The following is a 23068-nucleotide window of genomic DNA, read 5'->3' on the forward strand; positions in this document are numbered from 1 at the left end:
TGTGTCATGAGTTTTGAATAGAAGAAGCAGATCAACTTTTCTGAAAGGTAACATTTGAATGAGTTGGATTTTAGATTTGATTTTAGGTCATGCTTTTGGTTTCTACTCTACAAATTTTATGTATGGGTATTTTGCTTTGCAGTGTTTAATCTTCTCTATGGTCGTTTTTACTTTCTGTTTTTGTTAAATAATACTGTTGTTAGAGACACACACACACACACACACACACACACACACACACACACACACACACACGTATATATTTGTATATATATATGAATATATATATATGAATATATATATATGAATATATATATATATATATATATATATATATATATATATATATATATATATATATATATATATATATATATATATATATATATATATATATTAGGGCTGGGCAACGATTAAAACTTTTAATTGTAATTAATCGCATGATTTCCTTGATTAATCATAATTAATCGCATTGTGAAAGTGCCATAACATCTGTCAGGCAAACACTAAATCAGTACTTGTTATACAGTAATAGTTAAATCACATATTTAGTGCAAATCAAATTTACAAAATGTAAATACAAAATTAAAGCTTATTGCCACTGTCAGGGCATTAAAGTGATACTCCGGGATGGAACAAGTTGGGTCCTATCATAAGGTTTAGGGCAGAAATTACCCCTACAGCAGTGTTTTTGTGCAGCAGAAGCCCAGAGCGCTCGCACCAAACACCCCCTCCCTGTTCGTCAGCCGGTTTCCTCTGCACTCAGACGGGGCCAATTTTTACTTGACCAAAAACACAAATAAACGGACTCCCACCGAAAAACTCTATCGGTCTGCATTCACGCTTTATTTAGAGAATTTTCAGCGTGTTACTTTCACACAAAAACACAGCTAAATAAGTCTCTACTTCTCATCGTGTCTCTTCGTCCTGGCAGACTACCTGCGTTTGTTTATATCTGGCACGCCGTGCGCGCGGACTGATACACTAAGCGGCGAGCGCCTTTAAGTTCCGTGGCGTTGCCCCTCTTCTCCATGCTTGTTTTGGTTACTCATCGTGTTTTTCCGCCAATTTCACTTCCGGTTCCACCGCGGTCAGCAACAGACATTTACAAAATAAAAGCATGTGAGCAACATGCACTAATGTGCAATAAAATATTCAACGGCGTTAATAGATTGACGGGTTAACGCGAAAATAACGCGTTAACTTGCCCAGCACTAATATATATATATATATATATATATATATATATATATATATATATATATATATATATATCATTATAGTATGCATAAGGAATTTTTTTTTCCAATACCACTTCAAATAAATCAAATAAAACAATTCGGATCTCCCTCCCATCTCCACATATATTGAATTAAGCTCTTCTTTCCTATAAGGCAACTCATGTGATCGTCCAATGCTGTTCCCCTCGCTGTGAAGGTCTGACTTCAATGCAGGTTGTCATTTTGTAGGATTGAATTGAATTGCTTCTACTTAGAAAAAAAGAAGTCATGCATATTAAAGCAGGCAGTGGTAATAGAAAGATGTGTCTCTCTTCTAAATAGATGCTGCATTGAGCGTCTTTGCTGAACTTCTGCTCTGAAGACCAAAAGAAAAAAACGCCATCAGGGATCAATATCTGCTTTAAATTGTGCACAAGATGTCTGTATCACACAGCAGATCACCTTTCAGTCCAGATTTGATTAATAAAATTCAAGCTCTCCGAGTCTTCAAACTGACCACGATCGAAAAGAAGCTTTTGAATTGATTTCTTTGTCTTTTGGAGGTTTACAAATTTATTCCACTGGTTTGAAAACAGTATTCATCCAGCCTCGAGGCACAGACGTAAATTCACCAGCATCTAGATGTTGCTCTTGTATCCATGTATAGAATAAACCTGCCCCCTCCCCTTTGATCTCTTATGAGTACAAACTATGAGTGGGGGAGGGTCACGCAGGTCAAATACGTGCAGTTGCGAGCTGCTTTCGGCATCTCATCTCCAGCTTGATCTCTCCAGGAACCAGCAGAGTACAAAGGGATAAGCGCATTGACACATTAAGACAGTAAATTCATACAAATGCATGCTTTTCTCTGTGTTTGCTTTGCTTCTACTGTAGCAGCACATAACAAGCTGTCATGCGCCTGAAAAGCTGTGTACGAGTTGAATGCGAAGGCTTCACAGAGGAACATTGGGCTTGTCTTTAATCTTCCCTCTGTGTATTTTTCCTCTTTTTCTTTAAGCAAGGGCTAATTGTGTTTCAAGCAGAATTTGACACGTATTGATTCAAACGTGCAATTGCAAATGCTCCCACCCCATGTATTGGCAGCTGCCCTAATCCCTCTCTTTGAAGAAGCCTCTTTTTCCTTGCTGTCATTGTTTTGAGTTGGATTTTTTTTTCTTCCCTTCACCACCCTTCCAGAGGAGGCAGGTTTTTTTAACCCAGTGACTCCACAGCGTTTGTTTTTTTTTCACGTTATTTCATTGTTCTGCTCTCGTGAAGGGGTTATAGAAAGAAAGTGTCAAGTGTCCCAAAATGTGTGGCACAGGGCGAGTAAGTAAAATAATATAATGGTTGCTAGCTGCAACTGTAACAGTCTGCCCACTATGATGACTCATTTCCTTTGTTTAGCTGGAAAGAGAAGCATATAAATGTCCTCATGGTCTCCTGAGCAGAGGCTGCTTTTCTTGCTCTTCCCTTTTTTTTCTTCAGGATTTTGTTTTAAAATTAGAAATGAGTTTCAAATTCAACCACTTGAGAACATTTTACCAAGCCACTGCTAAAATAGAGAGATTTGCGTTATCAGTTAGGCAGGATGTATATGTGTTGCGTGTGAATGATGTGGTAAAGCATTATTCTTTTCTTGGAGAGAGATAGAGAGCCTCAGAAACAGGCTCACAGTATCTCACAGTATAACCGTCTTCTCTAGAGGCTGTCAGCCTCATCTTCCTTTGTCTGCCGCTTTGTTTCTCTGCCAAAGAGGATTCACATGCCTTCTCCTTGTTTCTCCCCGTGCCCCAACTTCTCCAAATGGGTAAAAAAAGCAGAAAAGCAGGAATTCCGCCAGCTTTGTTTTCAAAAACTCAGAGTGAACTCGTGACTGTGCTACGCATGACATAATGGCCTCAGAGCTGGTCCCAAACCTCTATGTGTTTCATTACAAATTTTATACCGCAGGTGAGTGCGTCTCATCCCACCGTGTTCTTTCTTGTTTCAGACACACGGTGTTGTGTCAAATCCCTTGCTTTAAAAACTGGCTCAAATTGCTGGGCTGCTCTGTTTCCAGAGCACAGAAGGATAAAGGGAAATTGAAGGTGTGTGTGTGTGTGTGTGTGTATGTGTGTGCACGGGGCTACATGTGCATGTTAAATAGAAAGAGGGAGAAAGTGAACAGAAATGGCATGTTTGTGTGTGTGGTTAGGTTTGTAATTGGATGCAGTGGACCGCATCAGTCTTTACCTGAGCTAGTCATTTGCATGAGTTTGATTGACAACAGCGCTATGCAAAGAAGGCACAAGTATTATCGTCTACGACGGCAGAGAGGGTGCAAAGACCATCGCCTTTTTATTAGCTATCACTTTCATGTTGATTAGCATCGAGTCATTATTGCTAAAAACAGGTTGAAATTGCATCTGCATAAAGCATATTAACTCAACAACACCTCGGCCCATCTGCTGGAGTGTTTGAGTTTATTTTCGCAGATTAGATCTCACCACAGGTTAAACAGAGTGGGAGGTTTCCATAAATATGCTGAAGTCATCAAACGTAATGGACTCAGAAGAATCATAAATGTTTAAATTCTTCTGAAAAGGTGCAGCAGAGCAAAGCTTAAAACAAGAAAATAAAGGAGGTGTAATGCTGAACAGGCTGGAAACACTCAGACAAAAACAGTAGAAAGATATTCAGCATGTGGTGCAATCGTAAAGCGATAAAATAAGGAGTGAAATTGCCTTCTTATTCTTCTTTCACACATTTTTAAAACACATTTTAATGTCCTGAATGTTTGATTTTCCTACTCCCATTGGCTCCTTGTCAATCAAGACAGTGTGAATAAGACTTGTAAAGAAAGTGTGGGAAGTGGTGCATTTAAATTGAAGTATTATTCATATAATTGAGTTACATTACCTCGTATATCACCTGATGTGCTGGCTGATCACTCATGTAATTCAGCATAACGTAATGAAATGATTGTGGGTATTTTGAGATATGAGGATGGTGTCTTCCATGATAAGACTGACAACACTTCAAAGCTTAAAGATTAGCTTTAACCACGTGCTGCTGTGAAGCTACGCTTGGAGGGTGACATGTTTGAAGAAGGGGTGCCTGCCTACCCTTGTCATGCATGGTGGTTATTATTTACGCTGGCTGGATCCGCCTTTTTTCAGCGTTTAACAAACTTCATGTCAAGCAGTGGTACGGGAGGTTAGACAATTTGTCAGGACTTAATCACTTCCTGATGTACAACTGTTTTCATCCAATCAAATTTGATAACTTACAAATAGCTTCCTCGGTGGTCAATCTCCCAGGCTTTGTCCTCTTGAAAATTAATTTGCACAACCTTTGGTCTTGTGATAAAATGAAGTGGTAATGAACTGTCTGGATTTTCCTGCCTGTCTCTAGGCTGTTTAATGTAATATTTATAAGCATGCATGTTTATTTCTGTAGTTATGATCATGTATATTTTATTACTTTTACTTTGTTTTCATTTCTACCTTATAAAACACAGAAACAATTGATAAGAAGAATCAAATACATAGAAAAAGCGTTGTTTTAAAAAGTATTAGAAGTTGATAAATCAATTTTGGGTAACTTAGCGCCCTTAAAAAGTATTAAAAAGTCTTACCTGTGGTTTTATGAGGTATTAAATTTTATAAGTATTCAAGCTTTGACTCCAAAAGTATCCATGCATATTTATTTTCCTCCTTGCGACTCTCCCCTGATTAGGACGTTAAACATTCAGCCCATAAAGTTATAAAATAGAATAGAATAGAGTAGAATAGAAACACTTTATTGCTCCCAAACTGGCAACTTGTGTTGACAGCAGAAATTGACGGATTCAGAATACAAAAATAAAAAAGAATAAAATCAAAGAAATACATTAAGACTCTAGTTACAATAAGATACAACAATCAAGATTGTCAGAGGTATATAGGGCTGCAGCTATCGAATATTTTAGTATTCAAGTATTCTACTGAAAATCCCATCGATTAATCGAGTAATCAGATAAAATACATTTTTGTTTAGTAAAAGAGCAGTTATTTTTAAAATGAAAATTTTTCTCTTTAAGAAGTAGAATTTTCTGATACAGCATGTCAATAAGAGCACTTGCTTTGGTAGCTCCAAAATTTGTAAACACACTTTGACACATTTTTTGTGCCTTGTTCATCTCATCAAATGTTGCGGACCCAAATGGCACCCGTTTCGTAGAATGACCCATTAGTCTCCAAACTCCAGAAAAGAAGCTAGATTTGCTGCTAGTTGCCATTTAGTATAAGAGGTAGCTTGAGGGGTCTGAAAACTCTCTTGATATGGCCTCAGCTCTATTAGAAATACCACTCTTTGATCTTTTTTAAAATTAAACGATTCCTCGAGGCGGAGAAAAATTACTTGAGTATTCTTTGTAATCGAGTACCTCGAATCATTCGAGGAATCATTTCAGCTCTAGAGGTATATACTCTAGCTATGAATTAATATCACTACTAGTTGAAAATTAAATACAACACTTAAGCAAATCACACAATCTCAGGCCCATGTCCTAAATTTCCAAAATGATGAAATAATATCTTGTTTTTTTTTTTTTTTTTTTTTTAGCAAGTTGGCCTTGAGTAACTGCTGTTACTTGTTGTTGGAGGGTTGATAAACCAGCCTTTAGTTTTAATTGTTTATTCAAGCTTTATTCCTCCTCAGCTTACTTAATTTCTGTAAAAATGCAAACTAAAGCTGAAAGTAGCGATTAAGTCTTTAACATTTTGAAAGGTTATTTAAAGAGTCTTTAAAGGGTATTAAAATCAACTCCAGGATTTCAGCATATACCCTGATATATTGTGATAATATCTACTACGCCACCTGATACTATGCATCTACTTTCAAGTTAGAGGTCTTGATCTTTTAATGGGTTCTTCAATAGAGCAGCAGTAGCTCGTTAGCAGAGCTGCTCGTCTCTGAATTGGAAGGCTGACAATTAAATACCAGCTCCTGCAGTCACATGTCAGCGTCCTTGGGTAGTACACCGAGCCTCAAGTGGTGTTTGAATGTGTATGAATGAGACTAATAAATACTGATAGTTTCCTCCTATAGCATCCTCTGCCGTAAGTGTTTGACTGCCATAGGAAAGACCAGAAGCCTGGCTGATTACTGCCTCTGTTTGCCAGTTATTCCTCACTCATGGGGAGAGATCCTGAGTGGTCAGGATTTAATTGATAGAGTACGTTTCCTTCCTTTCTTAAAACATGCAGTGTTTCCAGACAAACTGCTATTTTCCTGGCACCAGCCATCTTTAACTACAGACCCACCAGTGGTGTTTTTCCTGCCCTGATAACAGCCTTACTCTTTTGAAAATAAATAAGTATCTTCTTGCAGACACTCTGAGTGATTGTTGATATAATTTCCATAAACATGATCTCATGACTCGGTGAAGATCTGGGAGATACAGCGCCAGTGCTGAGCTTTTGAATTTGAGCAGCAGATAATATTTATCAGCTGGACGCAGAAGAGCTGGAGCCTATAGCCTTACCGTCTGTGATTTAACGCTATTAGTTTTCCACTAGGTGAAAGCAGAACTAGACATTGACATCATTGCATAAGTCACCTATTCTGTTTTCCCATGGAAAGCAGGATAATGACTGTCCCTGTGGATCCATGATTGGTACGGCTCTGTGCAGAGAGAAATGCATTTCTGTGTTTCTTCTCTCAGCAACAAATCAGAGACAGGACCCGCACTGCTGCTGTGATTAAAAAAGTCTTACAAGAGCCAGTGAAAATGCCAGCAGGGGTTACCTCATCACTGGTCACTGCCGTCTTCTTTGTCTCTTTGATTTTTATGATGAGATTTTTTGACAGAAATGATCAAGGGAAAGAACTAAATAGCTTCAAGCCTGTGCTTTTGAGATCAAAGGGACCTAATAATGTCATATTACAGGTTGCTCTGAGGCAGTTTTAGTGCCCGGCCCTCGTGATTGGCCTCCTCGGCTCATGTAGCCACTGGCTTGGCTGTAACACATATTTGCTTTGTACAATATCATGCATAGCATTAACCACCAGCCTTATTTAAAGAATACTTTTGTTATATAAAGCAGCTGAGAAAATGAATAATTTAAACCATGATTTCTCAGAGATGAATGCAGGTGTCTGAGTAGTCTGCTTGTGCATAATACTTGACCTCCTTCTTTTAAGTAGTGTCTTTGTTTTCATCACAGTGAATGTATAATACATGACAGAGATCAATATCAGCTGTTTAATATTCATGGTTATTCTCACACCGACGAGAGCCTCGGCGATGAGTCAACTTTCTGTCCGGCTGAAAATGCCTGAGACGCAGCAGTGCTGTAGCAGCTCCATGGCACAGCAGTGATGGATGTACGGTGCAGCCGAGCATCCCCTTAAAATGTGTATTACTGCTGTGTATGGGCCCAGAGAATGACCTGCGTAATACAGAAACAATAAAAAGTGATGCATGTGGACACCTTAAACGGATTATTATTCACAGTCTGATTCCAAAGAAGACATCTCAGTGTCTCGACCTGCATCTGGCCTTCAACCTCACACAGATTAGTTTATTTTACTCCTGCCTGCTTTTGTTCGCCATCCCTTTCTCCTCCCCTCCATTAATCATTAGAGCCTTTGTGGACTAAACAAGGTGACCCATGCTGGCAGCTTTAAGTTGGATTAAGGCATAGAGCGCAATTAAAAACCAGTCACCTTACCTGAGAGGAGGTGAAAGAAAAGCAGTGATGGTCATTAAGTTCGACACCCTGTTTCATGAACTCTGGTTTACTCTGGGCGTTGTCGACTGAGCTTAGAGACTCAGAGAGTGGAGAGGACGTAGTCATTACAGGCTCACACTCACCTTGCACTTAACTTCATCATAAGCTTCGGTAATGATAGCTTTCTTTCTTGAAACATATCAAAAATCTTCCTTTGAACTTGTAAAAGAGAAAACATACTGGAAAACATAATCTGGAAACCTATAAAGCTCTCTGCTCGCTCCTGTTTATTTGTTTGATTTATTTAGCAGCTGTTTAATGGGACGCTTTCCATAATGATCTTCACCTTTAAGCACTCGCAGGGGTCACGGAGCTCTTCCAAAAGACATCATAAAGCGTAAGAGTCTGACATCCCGGTAATGTGGTCACCAGACTAAAGCCTCTGTATCAAGCCTCTCGTCTCTATAACTCACAGAACAAAATCCCAGTAGCTATGCGCTGATAACTGCAGAAGGATGTAGCTTAGCCTTATCAGCTCTTGGCTCCAGTGACACAGTAATCCACACAATGCTCGCCTGTCATTGTACTGGAAAACACACAATCATTTCATTTACCCAACAAAGGCCTGAGAATAATTGTGATGTCTCTCCTGTGCCTTCCCCTTCACTACTAACCAACAGAGATTTCTCATTTTCAAAGGCCAAATATTACTTATTCAAAAGAGCCTGAATGTCATCATGCATTCTTTTTTTTCATGCAGAAGAACCTGTTTTTCCACTGGAATAATGTCACTCTGGAAAGATGAAAGAATTTAGGCTTTTCACTCAGTCAGAACTCAGCAGGTTTCTGCTAAGCATGTGGTTGATGAAAAGGCATGGGACAGTCAGTTGAAAGGGTAATAGAAAGTTCTCTGAGGCTGATCATAGCCGGGTCAAAACAGAGAAAATGTGTACTCCTCAAGAGCAGTGAGACGCTGTTGATACTCTGAGGAAAATGGAGGTGACTCTCAGCCTGGTGGGGGGTCTGCTTACCTTGTAATTGCCCCTTTTGAACACAATGCCTGTCAAACTTGGTTGCTGTTCCCTGGAAGAACAAACGGCTATGTGCAAATGTGATATAAATACAAGTGTTAAAAAAACCAAACCAAACGAACACGTCAAAGTGAATAAAAATAGTTTCCTTCTCCTTAGGGCCTGTTTGGTAGATCAAGGGAGCTTAAAAATCCATGTGTTTAAGATTGAGCACGCTCATATCACTGGAGCGGCTCAGACACCCATGCTTCTTAAATTTCTCAGTGTGTCTACCAATGTGGGGGTGTGTGATAAGAAGAGGTACTATCAATACGGTTTTTTGAGGGCTTCTTCATGATTCTCTAATCGAGGCTGCACTTTTAGAGAGCAGGGAGAAAAAGCTCAAACAATATAAAGCACATAAACAAAAGGCTGGGGGAATGGTCACTGAAATCAAGCTCGCAAAATGAGCCTGCGGTTTGTTCAGTGTGTTCGTGCTCTGATGCAATTTCTCTTTAGTGTTTTTAATTGCTAGAGACACAGAACAGAGCACAAACATTGCTTGTTTTCCTTTTTTTTTCATGCAAATCCCTTACATATTTTAGGCCCGGCTATAAATGCACGGAACGCTTTGCGCGTTTGAAGTGCAGTGCATTAGTAAAATGCCTTCAAGGGCTTAGTCTGGCAAAAGGCAGTATCATCATTCCCAGATCCAAGCTTCAGCTACAAACAGTTTACTCTCTCTGAAGAATACACTGTTTTCGGAAAACAGAAATAAACCTTTGTTTGTCATCTGTTCTCTCACCTTCATTAAATAAACAGAGTTTTTATAAATGTCTTGATTCAGTGGTGGAACGCAGCATCATCTCAAGTACATTGACTGCTTTCTGATGTAGACATGAGTCATGGTGCTTCGAAAACACAAAATGTACACTGCAAAAAACTGAAATCTTATCAAGTGTTTTTGTCTTTTTTTAAGTAAAAATTGTCTTATTATACTTGATATGAGCCACTTTCAACTTATCAATCCAGAAAAATGTCTTGTTTCAAGTTATCAGAGTACAAAAATGAGGTTTTAATTGCTTGTAACCAGTAAAAAAATCTGCCAATGGAACAAGAAAAAATTGCTTGAAAATTTCCTTGAGACTAGAACAATGTCTGAATACAAGTAACTTATCTCTTGTTCCACTGGCAGATTTTTTTTTACTGGTTACGAGCAATTCAGACCTCAATTTTGTCCTTAAATAGCTTTAAACAAGACATTTTTCTGGATTGGTCATGCGAATTTTTGCTCATATTGAGTCTAAAAAGGAATTTTCTACTGAAATAAGACAAAAACACTTGATAAGATTTCAGTTTTTGCAGTGCATCTCCTAACTTTTGACACATGATACTGCAGTAACTCTAAACAAGAAATAAGTACAGATTTTAAACAAGTAGAATAACATAAATACATCTTCAGTGGTTGCGTTAGATCAGAGAGAAACAATTATTCTCCATTATAGGAAGTAAGAAGTCATGCATCTCTATGGGAACCATTATGGTGAAGAAGAATCTGCTTTCTTAGTGGTAGCATTAGAAAAGGAGTCTTCTTGGAGAGAAAAACATGCATGCACAATTTTGCAAGCCACGTCTCTAATTAAGCCATCATTAGCTTGCATTTTGCAATTTATGTTATAATTGGTCAGTTACAGAACAGGCTGTGAAGGATATTTTTGCACTTGGGTGCAAAGTCCACGTTCTGTTTTGAAACCATTGACCTTGATTTGGCGTGTTCTCCACAACGTTTTGGACTGGATTAGAATTTCATATCGCAGCAGTTTGAATTGAGGTACCCGAGTGCGAGCTCCACTGGGGCTTAACAGGATCTTATGAGCGGCGCTTCTGGCATGGATGTCTCACACAGCACATTCAGCTGTAGCCTCTGCTTCGTTTCGCATTGTCTCACCGCCAGTGCAGGCCACTCAACTAAACCTGGTCACATTCATTTGTGAATAATGCAGTTTGTCAGGGGTGCTGGAACGTTTGCCGGGGTTGGGTGCAGAGAAATTGCCACTGGGGTATTTGCCTGGGCCTGCATTTATTCTCAGCTCCTGATGAAACACCTATGCTGAGTATTTCTCAACTGTCAGTGACCTCACTTCCCAGAAATGAGTGATGGTATATTGGGATGATCTCACACAAGAGGTTTCAGGCTTGTCACATTTACAGCACATTAAAGGGACTCTCAGCCCTGCTCACTTGCAGCCGGCGATTTTGGCAGACAGGCATGAAAAAACTGAGATCGTGGAACATTTTCTTTGCTTCTGTGCAGCCCACATTCCCCGTTCCAAATTAAATACATCTCCCTCTGCCTCTCTCTGTGTCCCTCTAACTATTTGTGTCTGTCTGAGTTGGAGTAATCACGTGACAGAGCGGACAATAGAGAGGCACTCTGGCTCTACGGAGAGGTTAGCCGGGTTTTTTGTGTTGCTTGTCAGTTGGGGGGGGCATCTAAGCTGTGAATAGGATCATTGAGTCGGAGGTAATTTTGGGCCCCGGTGCAAGGCATTAGTTGGACAGGCCTTTCTGCTGACAGGCCTGTTTCTCTCCCCCTCCCCCTCCTTTTTTTAACCCCCAACCCCCAGTCCCCCCTCTGCTGCATCGGCATTTCTATCCAAACCATGGGCCTTTATCGTTGCGCCCATGACGACATGTCTGATAGGGTGGGGCAGCTAAGACCTCTCTTGGCCCTGCACCTTGGGGAGCCAATACATCTAGATAAAGATAAGCTGCAGAAGCCGGGGTCTAAGCGGTGCCACTCTTCACATTTCTGTGGTTTTCTAAGCCACCAGAGTGTTTCTGATAAATGAAGAGACACACGCCGGACGCTCTCATTCATTATCATTGGAAATGGTTGTGCCTGCTGGGAGTTTGTGCAGTGATTGCCGTGGGGGCTGACTGTTGAGAGCCTCTCAGAGGTGTCCTGATGGCCAAATTTCAGACTAAGTTAAAGAGCTGGTGCACAGCTCCACAAGAGGATTGGGGCTGAAATAACTGGCAGGGGAATGCTGCTGTCAAGTGCTCTGCTACACATGTTCACGAAAATGTAAAGCCAAACGTGCCAGAAGGACAGAAATGGAAACACATGGACGGCAGCTTAAAGTCATTTCGTGATGATTTGAAGTAGTCATGAGCGATGAGTCAAAAACATAAAACTCTTCTCCAAATTGGATCTAATAAACTATCCAGATTGACATTTTACATGTATAAATGAGCTTAAAATCAGACAAGTCTGTGTTACATTTGTTTTTATTTGACCATTTATTGACAGAGTGCTGACTGAAAGCTTCTGAAAAGAGAGCAAAACAGGCAAAAGTACTACTGCTGACATAATGCACAAGAATCTAAAACTTTGACATCTTTCAGCAGCCCATAAACACTTCCCATAGCTAGCTTTTCAAATCTCAGATAACCAAAAGTCAGTCACATACATTTGCTGAATAACATGAAGTGTCAGAGCCTCTCAAAGAAAGGTCTAAGTGAGACTTAAACAACCTCTATGTGGAGTTTGAAAGCCCATGCACCATCTTCTGCTGCATTGTGAGTTGTTTTTTTTTTTTTTTTGACAGACACTTACTCTGTATTCTCTCTCTGTCTGTGGATCTGCTGACTTGGGCTGTCTGGTGATTGCCTGAAGGCTTTGAGTTTACAGGCTGCTGGCTTTAAGGCGAAACCTTCACAGAGAGAAGGTCATCTATCTGATGTCAGCTTTGCCAGGTTCAAAGAGAGAAAAAACTAATTGGTTAAGGGTAATTTAACAAAGGCGGCCAGGAAGAGATGGTCAATATCAAGTGCATTCCAGTACAGAGGAAAGATCTTGTCATCTTCTATCTTCATTATTGGAACTGCTGGCTCTTTTGTAACGCTATTTCACCTTGAGAGCTGTTAAGCAACATTTAGATGAATTGCAGTTCAGCATCCAGTGAAAAGACGCTGTTGTCTTGTTTTGTCAGAGTTGAAATCTTTTAGCGGTAGCTGTGATGGAGTGAAGTGAATGGTGGAGATTTGTTCTCCTTGTTTGGGGTTTGATAAAGTCGGGGGTAAATACATTTTGATTACACAGCACACAGCTTTTTTCAAACTTTCCATAGACCACCTCAACATGCTAGTCTAGAAGGGATGTTTCTACATTCACCGTTAGATAATAGCCTCTCTTTTATAAGGACGATTTTTCTTCCCTTTCCTGCAGCACCTGTGTTGCTTTCAGCCACTCTGCCTGTGGTTGCTCACCGGGAAAACACGTACGTCTTTGTCAGCGCTGGGACCAAGGGCATCTACCTGAAAACATCTGCTGTTACAAGCAACAAGAAAAGTGTTCAATTCACCCCTGTCACCGCTGAGAGATTAAGTAGTCGCAGGGTGTGGCGCACTTCAGGACAATTGATTGCATGTGTTTTGGTGAAACTATTAAATTACACCTAGCGGTTAAAGTTATGACTTCCTTTGGACCCTTAACAGATCTAGTGCATCCTAAAGTGCACTCTGAAGACACCGTTTGGTCCCAGAGGAAGCAGCACAAAGGGAAATTAGCCACCCTCCTTCAAGGCTTTTGTTAAGTAATTCCACATCTCTGTGAATAATTCAGAGTGGCACCAGCAGAGCCTCCACACAAACAATACTGGGTGACGTTATGATCTCTGTGGCCTCAAGGAATTTTTTATCTTCCTCTTTATGCTGTTTTTTGTGTGCTTCAAACAGGAGGGAGGGGAATAAAGCTGCACAAAAAGATCACAGTGTTTCTCTTGGAGGAGTGTGTGTGTGTGTGTGTGTTTGTGTTTACATGTAGCAGCTACGTAGGCTGCGCTGTCCTGTCACTCACTTGTAACATGAACTGGTTGTTGTACCACTGCCACTGAGGCACCAGTGGGACTCAAGCCCCCATGAGCCACCTTTCTGCAACCTCTGTGTGCGTGCATGAGTTCCAGTGTGTTTTCGGTGTGAGCATGCTGATGAAATAAACATCACACGCGCTTACTTCTGCTCTCTGGAGGAGCTGAGGAGCTGCAGTCATCCGCAGAAGGCATCCCTGTATGTCATGGAGGACAAAGCTAGCATGCGATGGCTTGAGCTGGAAATAAAACAAGACTTCTCCAGTAGAATTAAAGATGTTGTGTGTCGGCTGTATCTCCTCCAGCCATTCACAGAAGAGCATTTAGACGGTGCAATTTACACATCTGGTTTTAAGGCAATGAGTTGAGTTTTTGGATTCTTCTTTAATAGCCCTTAAGGGGTTCACTTCCCTTTTTTCTTTAGTTTCCTCTCCCCCTCCAACTCTCTCCTCCACTGCACCTGTTTTCAGCAATACCTTTGGGGCACAGCTTGAAGTGAATAATGTATGAGCGCGAAGGAGAATCAGAAAACCTTTGTGGACCTTCTGTCTGTCTGCGTGTCTGTCTGTCTTCTTCCTTTATTTTCTAGCTCTGGCTTATTTACTTGTTTTTTCCGCCATTGTTGCTTTTTTTTTTTTTAACCTTAATCTATTCTGTCTCTTGCAGTGCGGTTTTTCGACTGTGGCCGAGGTGGTCTGGTGCGGTTTGAATGCAGTAACCCATCTGACTTCCGGATAGAAGCTGATGGAGTGGTTTACGCTGCCAGGAGCATTCAACTCTCTACACTCCCAGCATCACTGCTGCTGATCAAGGCCAGTGACAGCACCACCCAGCAGCAGTGGGTGACTCAAGTCAGGCTGATGCCCTCCACACACTCCAGCCAGCAGGTAGATGAAACCTAACCACCTCCATACGATTTTCAGCTTGTTTGTCGATTGTCTGACTGATGTTACTGCCTTAGAAAGGTGGAACGATCAATTCTCCCCTGGCTTCAAATAACTTACACTTATTAGGCACGGTGCACATTCACAGATGACTAGTTCCCTAAATTGTAGCAGGTGTTCCAGGAGACTGGATGGATGCTTGCTAATTAAAACTTAATGTGTCAATTTACTTGCAGCACAAACATATACTCAACACGGTCAGTGGGTAGCAAGAACAGATGTAAAATAGCTCCTCATAAAGTTGATTTCAGTGTGCATGCCTCGTCATTGTGAGGTTATAGCCTTATCATCCAAAGGGGACACACCTCTTTGAATGCTTCTGAAGACAGGAAGCATCTGTCTGAGCCAAGGAGTGCTGCTCTAACCGTTCCACTGGACGTGTTGTGCAGTCATCTGCAATTAGTTAGAATGACCGTGTGCTCGTATGTCAACATTGTGCTTGGCTGGGGATCAGAGGAACGGCACAGAAAATGAACTGCACATGTCCAATCCGTCTGCCTCGCAACCAGGAAATGAAAAGAAGCTCTAAAGGCGGTGTTATTGTAGCGGTTTCAACCCCAGTGATGGTGGGTTATGGGATCCTGATAAATTAGATAATATCTTTTCCTTTAATCTTATATGGCTAATGCTAACACACACAACTCTGTACACTACTCTTTATCCTGACCCATCCTGTAGGGGTGTAAGAGCTAATCTGCTGTGCGAACTTCGAAAGCTAAACCCCGGAGTCTTATTGAACACCTGCAAATGTAGCAGTCATGTTTGTTTTACGAAGCTCAACGTGTGCTTGCTTTTCAAATCTGTCTTACATCAAAGCAAATCTTCATAAGTGGCAATTTCTAGATTTGCAGCACAGAAGATCATCCCAGGGAAGTCTCAGGGTTGTATTTCATACGAGCGCAGATTAAAAGTTGATCCTGACATTTATGTGTAGTTACTTGTTGTGCTGCAGGCTCAGTGGTCTGCTGGGCTGAAATTAAACGTTGAGCAGGTAATGATTGCATGGCTTTGAAAACACCATCATTACCCACTGACACTCATTAACTATAGGGACTGCTGCAGGTATGTGATTTTAATGATACCATTAGTCACTGTTGTCGCACGGTCAAAGGCAAATGCATAGTTTTCCCATGCAGGTAAACAAGTCACAGGAGGCTTTTTAGAAAGTTTTTAAATAAAAGTCAGAGCCCCACATTGGTGAGCCATGTGTTCATAAATAATCAGCTGTATCATCAGCAGCTGTACTCAGATCTCTATCTGCAGAGAGCTCTCGGGTTTGCCCTGATTTGTTTGTAATGAAATCAGGGATTGACTTTCCCGTATCTCTTGCACGTTTAAGAGGTCATGAGCGGTTGTCTTCCCCGCAGCATAATTATTGTCATGAATCATCACGCATCTCTTAATCACATCAGCGATTACTTTTTTTTTTTCAGTCCATGAATGCGGCAGCCTTGGGGAAACATTTTAATCAATGACAACCAAACAATATCCTCATTAACATGAGGGTGTCTTCACTCAGTATCTCCACCTCTATTAGAACCTCGACTCGACCGCAGTCCGTGAGGAGAAAACATTTACGAGACAATCTTTTTTTCCAAAGGGGTGTGTACACACATGACTGATCCTTCCCACACACCTCCAAACACTCAGACCATCACTCAGCCAAACATTCCCCTGGACTCCAGAGATGGAGAGGGGTTCACAGAGTGGGATAGGTGCAGACCCCTAGTGCAGCGCAGATAGATGCACGCTGGGCTGAACAAACCCACCCTGCCATTCATCATTCCAGACACAGGTTGAAAATAATTACCGCTCTCACTCGGACCCATTTTAATAGGGTAATAGATATTTCTGAAGCATGCCCCTTTACTATCTGTCCACATGCCTCTCTGAATTTCCAGTGTGTGGAAGCAGAATAATCGGATTTCAAACATGATTAGTGGAATCTCTGCGACAGCTCCCCAGATGTTTGAGGAGCAGTGTGGGATGTGGGTCACGTTTTTAGGTGGTAAAGTGGTAATTAATTTCTGTTTGCAAAAAAAAACATGTAGTAGATTGTGAGACTTTATATAACTCACAACAAATCAACATTCAAATGATTTGAGGCAACAGTGGAGCACAATCTTCAAGGGACGTGATAGTGCTGCTGAAATCCCAGCTATCATTCATTGACATTGACATATTTTACATATTGTTTTTCTGTTTCCCATCCTGCCTTGTTTTGTTCAAGGTTATTTTAACTTTCCCTGGCACTACTTCAGTCTCCTCAGTCTCTGGAGCAGCATAGGCAATTTGAGCCATCTGTGTGTTTAGTGTCTGGCTTGCAGGTACCATCCTCCTTTGTTTCAAATCTCATTCATTACAGCAGAGGGAGGATGGCAGATCCATTATGGGAGCTGGTCTGTCTGTGTGGGTGCATTTTATCAGGACATAAGAAGAGGCCTGCCATTTAAAGCAAACCTGCACTGGCGTTGTGAGGCTGTTTGCAGCAGCCCCACCAAAGCTCTTTGAGGCATACCATCACATGTTGTACTGTAGATATTTTAAGCTACAAAGGAAGTCATGAAAGAATGAGTGGTTTGATTGAACACACATTTAAATGGGTACTAAATGACATTTGGAGGAGCTTATTAGATTTTGGAGAAAAATGGCAGCTTGTTTCCTTTTATCACCACTTCAATTTCCTTTTGTTAGACTAAAGGGTCATCGTTCAGCCTAAAATATCATTTTATGCAGTGAAGTGTCACTTCAGTGTGTTTATTGGCATCTAGTGTTATTGATTGGACCTCAAATGCTGCACAGTCACGTTTATGAGTTTCTTTCCCGTGGGATAGATATGATAATAAGGCATTTTTTGCTCTTGTTTGAGACTGTATATCGTTATTGTGAGAGTGCAAACATGCTCACAGCAAAAATGCTAAGATCCTGAGCCAGATTCACACATAGCCTGGGAATCCTCTCAGAGAGATCCGTACTCGGGAACATTTTCAGAGGAACTCAGAGCAGGGAAAAACAGTAACTTTTATCTTAGAGATGAGGCACGATTCAGCTCGGGTGTGACACATTTTTTTAAAAACCGCTATCGCACGATCCCCAGGAAGAAAAACAAAAGCTCTCATGATGTGTTATGAGGCTTTATGATAACTGGTACAGAGGAACAGTGGTCTTATCAGAGAATCTTATCATTTATTGTGTTTAAATCACAAGTTTATGTAATGAAAACACCACACAGCCTCGTTCTGATGGCTACAGCAGTATTTTTCCAGGATGAATTTGCTAACCAACACATTTTGATTTTGTTTTTTTCACTCATAGCAACTTCTGAGATCAAAAAAACAAAGTGTGATCTGCTGTCTGCTGTTCTCCCTTTCACTGATTACGAAGCAACATCTCACACTAAATATGATCCTGATAATGCTGTTGTTTTAATCACTTTTTTATCATCACACTCTTAGTTTTGTAACATCATCAATAAGAAAAAGCTCTAACTGATGCATTTTTCCAGCTTTCAAATTCCTTGTTTATTTTCATTTCCCAGGATTATGCATTGTTGCATTTGCTCTTATAGATTCCTAGTGCTTCATTAACTTACCATCATCCATTGTTTAAAGTACAGTTCTCCTATCTCAACAACTTTCTTCATATTCCTCTCTGCTTTGGAAAGTCTTAAGCCTCTTAAAAGTCCTCCTCTCTGCTCCCAACAGTTCTCACCTTAGGAGTCTCTCTTAAGGACTTAAGATGCTTTGTGAATAGCTTTTCATCTTTTTATCTACAGGATCTAGTCCTTACTGTCAGAGAAAATTCTTGGAAAATATCATGATTTTAAGAACCCTTAGTAAGCCCTTACACTCGGCCCAGTTGCCTCATACTGTGCTGTGCCAGAACACTCACATTATTCCAGACTTTACCAGGCCTAGGTGAGGTTTCCTCTTACACATACTTGATCACGTTGGCATGTGAACACACCTAAGGCTTTATGCTGTTATGTTGTTAGCTTGAAGTTCTTTATTCTAAGACAAACACATTTCTGAAAGTGAAGGTTTTATACCACAAATGTTGCTGTAGCTGCTTGAAGACATTTTTTCTAGAGCCCGATTAAAGCCTGTCACCGATTAATCAACATCGGCCAAAATGTAGCCAATTATAAAAAAATTTTTGCTCCGCAGAGATTCTGTCGCTCCTGCTCCTGGGTGTTAATTAATATAAGGCTACTACACAGCGTCTCACTTCATAACCCCATGCAGGATTAATCTGGGCTTATAAATTCACAAGTTATTGTTTTGGTTGAAATAATTTTTGAAAATGTTTCAATGTACTGTGTTGTAATTGTATTTATTGCATGTTTTGAAAGCAGCTACACTGTTACTTAAAATCTAGTTTAGCCCCATGCATTAAATGGAAGATGGAACTTTTCAATAGCTAGTCATAATTTATGTTCATAAACAGTATTTATCCTGTGTATATCAATAAATTTATTACATATGTCAGCCGATATATCGGATATCAGCCGATATATGGCATATATCAGATATCGGCCTCTTTTTGCCCCCAATATCGGTATCGACATCGGCCCCAAAAATCCCATATCGGTCGGGCTCTAATTTTTTCCAAACCCATGCACCTTAGAAGTAGGTGAAACGATGCCAGAACCCTCCACTCTGCTCCACCTCTACATCACACCAACATGGACCCTTTGCCTTGCTTTTGTCATTGCTTGTGCATGAGCCAAGACCAAACCATGTTAAAATCCACCTCAATCTATGTATCTGCTTCCATCCATCCATTTGATATCAAGATATTTTACTCAAATCATCAAATCGGGCCTCATGATGTTGTTTGAGAAAACTTGTTGTCTCTCTGAAGTCAGAGGTCTTGTCTTCTTTGGTCCATGAAAGCCTGCTCAAAATTTAAAGGTGATTTATGAAGTGCCTGTTGACTTATTATGTACTCTAGAGGTTGACCGACTGACCAAGATGGCCATCCACAGAGCAATGTCGCCGTTTAAAGAGTACTCATTTTACTGCGTAGATAAGATCACTACACAGCACTTGAACTAAATGATTTCCTTTTCACAGGTCCAGGAAGGTGCCATCCCTCAAGTCATGTCCAAGGATTTGAGGGAAATAGCATTTCCATCACGGAATACAGACAGCCAACTCAAACGCATGAAGAGAGACTGGGTCATCCCCCCAATCAATGTCCCAGAGAACTCAAGAGGCCCATTCCCGCAAGAGCTTGTCCGGGTACGTAGCTCACCCAAGCACATACTTGCACAGCATACACACATACAGACACCACTTTTATAACTTCAAAGGAAGTGGTTTTTTCTTGGTATTACAACCTTATATGTCCCCATTGCCCTCTGCTCCCTCTCAGGGGGTCAAAAACATGAGACTAGGGGCTTCCAGCAAAATGTTTTGTATTTACAGCACTTAGCTAAAGGTCAGGAGCTTTTTTTTTCCTCAATGTATTATTTATCTTCTGTTTCAGGGGCAGTTGGTATCAACTTAACCTAGTATTATATAGAAGCAGAAACAAATCTGAAGTGCTTACCATCGCAATTGCTCCTCAGTCGACTCTCAAGATATTACATTCCTTTTTTTATCTTGGCTCAAGGACACACACGGCTCGATTCATTTGCATCAATTTTGTGGTCAGAGCTGGGTGTGGGTGGCTGACAGAGGACAAGCAATACTGGGGACAGCTAAGAACTCGATCCTTTTCAGCATATTAAGCTGACTTCCGCACCCAGTGTTAAGTCCTGTACATGCTATTTGTATGTATTATATTTAATCCGGCCATATTAGAAGGGATGTTTCTGGGCTTTAGCGGATGATATCAGAATGAGGAAATGCTCTGTTTGCTCAGCATGGATTCTGGGTGAAGGCACACACAGTCTCGGCTTACATGGCAGGCAGAATAGAAAGGCCAGCCAAGACAGGACTTCAATACTCCACAGACACGTGCACCTTTTGTTGGCTCTTCTCTTTAACCTATTAATAAACTAATATTGAGAGTAAACTGAAAAGAGTCAGTAAGTTTTTTAAGTTTTAAAGAAGTTTTACTAAATTACTCCCATATTTTTTCAGATTGAAGATTCTTTAACTTTTCTCTGTTAGTGTCTAGTTAGCTTTGATATTAACAACTCTTTGCACCAACAGATCCGGTCTGACCACGACAAACACCGGTCCCTCAGATACAGTGTTACAGGCCCTGGAGCTGACCAGCCCCCCACAGGTATCTTCATCATTGACCCAATCTCTGGAGAGCTTTCTGTCAACAAGCCTCTGGATCGAGAGCACATCTCCAACTTCCATGTAAGTCAAACATTTTCATTTATTCACAACCCCAATTTTTAAAGAGATGTGAGACTGTGAAAAATGCTGATAGAACAGATCATGATGGTATGCAAATCATTTCAACTTTATGTTTAATTAAAGCTAGTGCAAAGACAACATATCAGATGTTGAACTAAAACATTTAATATCTTTATGAATAAATTATGCTCATTTTAGATGTGATGCAACCACGTTTTAATGATTTGGGACAGGAGTAATGCTGAAAAAGGGAATATCCCTGTTGAAATGAGGACGCATTAGTGCCCATGGTATATCTAGTTTATTTTTCCAAGAAGGCAACATTAATGCTGAAAAACTAACAAAAAACTTGAACAACAAAGGAGACTCTTTATCAGGCAAGAGCTGGACAACATTTACTTTCAAAATCCAGACACTGGTCTCCTCAGTTACTAAACCTTCACAAAATGTGGTAAAAAGAAAAGGTGATGCAACACAATAATTGCTAACATGCCATGGATGAAAAGGTTTTGAAATGTTTTTCTGGCGTTAAACTTAGAATTTAAGCGTTTTCTTTGTAAAGCAATCTTTTTTTCTTTTTCACCACTTCATATGAAAATAGAATATTTTCAGTCAGATACGACTCAATTACAACTTTGTCCATCATGTTTCTGTTCCTCATCAAAAGAAATGGCCTCTCAGTGGTTGTGCTGTTTGTTCCAGCCTGTCAGCATGTGCTTCAGAGTCATGTGTTGCCCACACAGTCTCCTCAGACACTATGCAGACTGGGGTCTCCCAGGAAATCTGACTGATCCGTCTGAGAATTTAAAGGATTTGGCTTGATGTTTTTCAGTGCATTAGATGTATAATGATAAACTGTGCTTCCTTCATGGCTGCTTTTCTCATTAACAGTTCTATGCTCGCATGGGAATGGTCTCTCAATTATACAGTTTACCTTTTCAGCACATATCAGTGAATTCGGTTAAGAATGAACTAGTAAAATAAATCTATACACCTCAACTTACTCATCACCGACTTATGTGATCTCTCACTTTTACAGAGGGCTGAAAGGACTTAATTATGAGCTTGATATTAACTGTTAATGAAAGCATTGAAGCTGCAGTTCAATGTCGTTTTGTTACAGTATGATGCTGATGCTTGAGATTACCATTTACAATTGAACTACAGTACTGAAAAAAGTGCTTTTACTGACAGTAACACAGCCTGTCAGCAATTCACACATAAAACATACCTCAAATGAACTTTGAGCATGAACTGGTGGGATCAAAATGTGGATATATCACTGAGTTGAAATCCTGTTTGAAGCACTGACCTTGCATTTGTTTATATGCATAAAAGATGCATTTGAAGTGTAAAAGAATATGCTGCCGACTAGAGTTGTTGTTTTTGGTAAAACAGAACTGAACCTTTGCTGACCTGGTGTAGGCAACACTTCTGAATATCTGTTTCAAAAGACCCCCACAAAGTGCAGCTAAAAGGCTTGTGTTGTCGACTCGAGCAGGTACCCGACTAAATCCAGTCATTCGCTTCTCTTTTTGCCTTGCACATGATTGATTTTGTCGTGGGAAAACCTTGTTCTTTGAATCTGAATTCCTCTCTTGGTCACATGCTGTTCTGAGGGATAGGATTTTAAAAAGTGTTTGCTTTTGAATTAAGAGTAAAAGGTTTTTAGCAATGGTCAGAGGTTACAGTTCACTTTCACTTGTAAGGTCATAAGTCCTTATGATTAAAGTTCTATTCAATAATTTTCTATGGACTGTGCTAGTGATTAGTCCCTGTATCATTTTCAATGTGACACAATTGTGTTTTGGACTCAGGTCTTTACTGCTTTTCTTTAATTTTCAGTAGAAGAGCTGACATAGAAATCACTAGTTCTTCTAAAGTTTGTGAAGACAGCTATCTTCATAGAGAAATCAGAAAGTTTTACAAGTTCACAGAGAATGCGCCAGGAGATGTTTCTTGTGGTGGTTTTCCCAGCTCTCTGTCCACTATACGGAATGTGCTTGTT

The 23068-nt window shown here is 40.4% G+C and overlaps 1 protein-coding gene across 1 annotated transcript in view; it reads left to right on the forward strand.

The window, feature by feature from the left end:
- Positions 1 to 23068, forward strand: part of cdh2 (cadherin 2, type 1, N-cadherin (neuronal)) — a 67009-nt gene that overhangs the window by 27037 nt on the left and 16904 nt on the right. Inside the window, exons 3-5 of the mRNA XM_074687736.1 lie at positions 14466 to 14686; positions 19819 to 19986; positions 20905 to 21060. Coding sequence (XP_074543837.1) covers positions 14466 to 14686; positions 19819 to 19986; positions 20905 to 21060 — 545 coding nt within the window. The remainder of the gene's footprint in view (positions 1 to 14465; positions 14687 to 19818; positions 19987 to 20904; positions 21061 to 23068) is intronic.

Source organism: Halichoeres trimaculatus, unplaced genomic scaffold (genome assembly GCF_033239565.1).
Source record: "Halichoeres trimaculatus isolate MK-OKI-2021-1 unplaced genomic scaffold, fHalTri1.1 fHalTri1_scaffold_15, whole genome shotgun sequence".
NCBI lineage: Eukaryota > Metazoa > Chordata > Actinopteri > Labriformes > Labridae > Halichoeres > Halichoeres trimaculatus.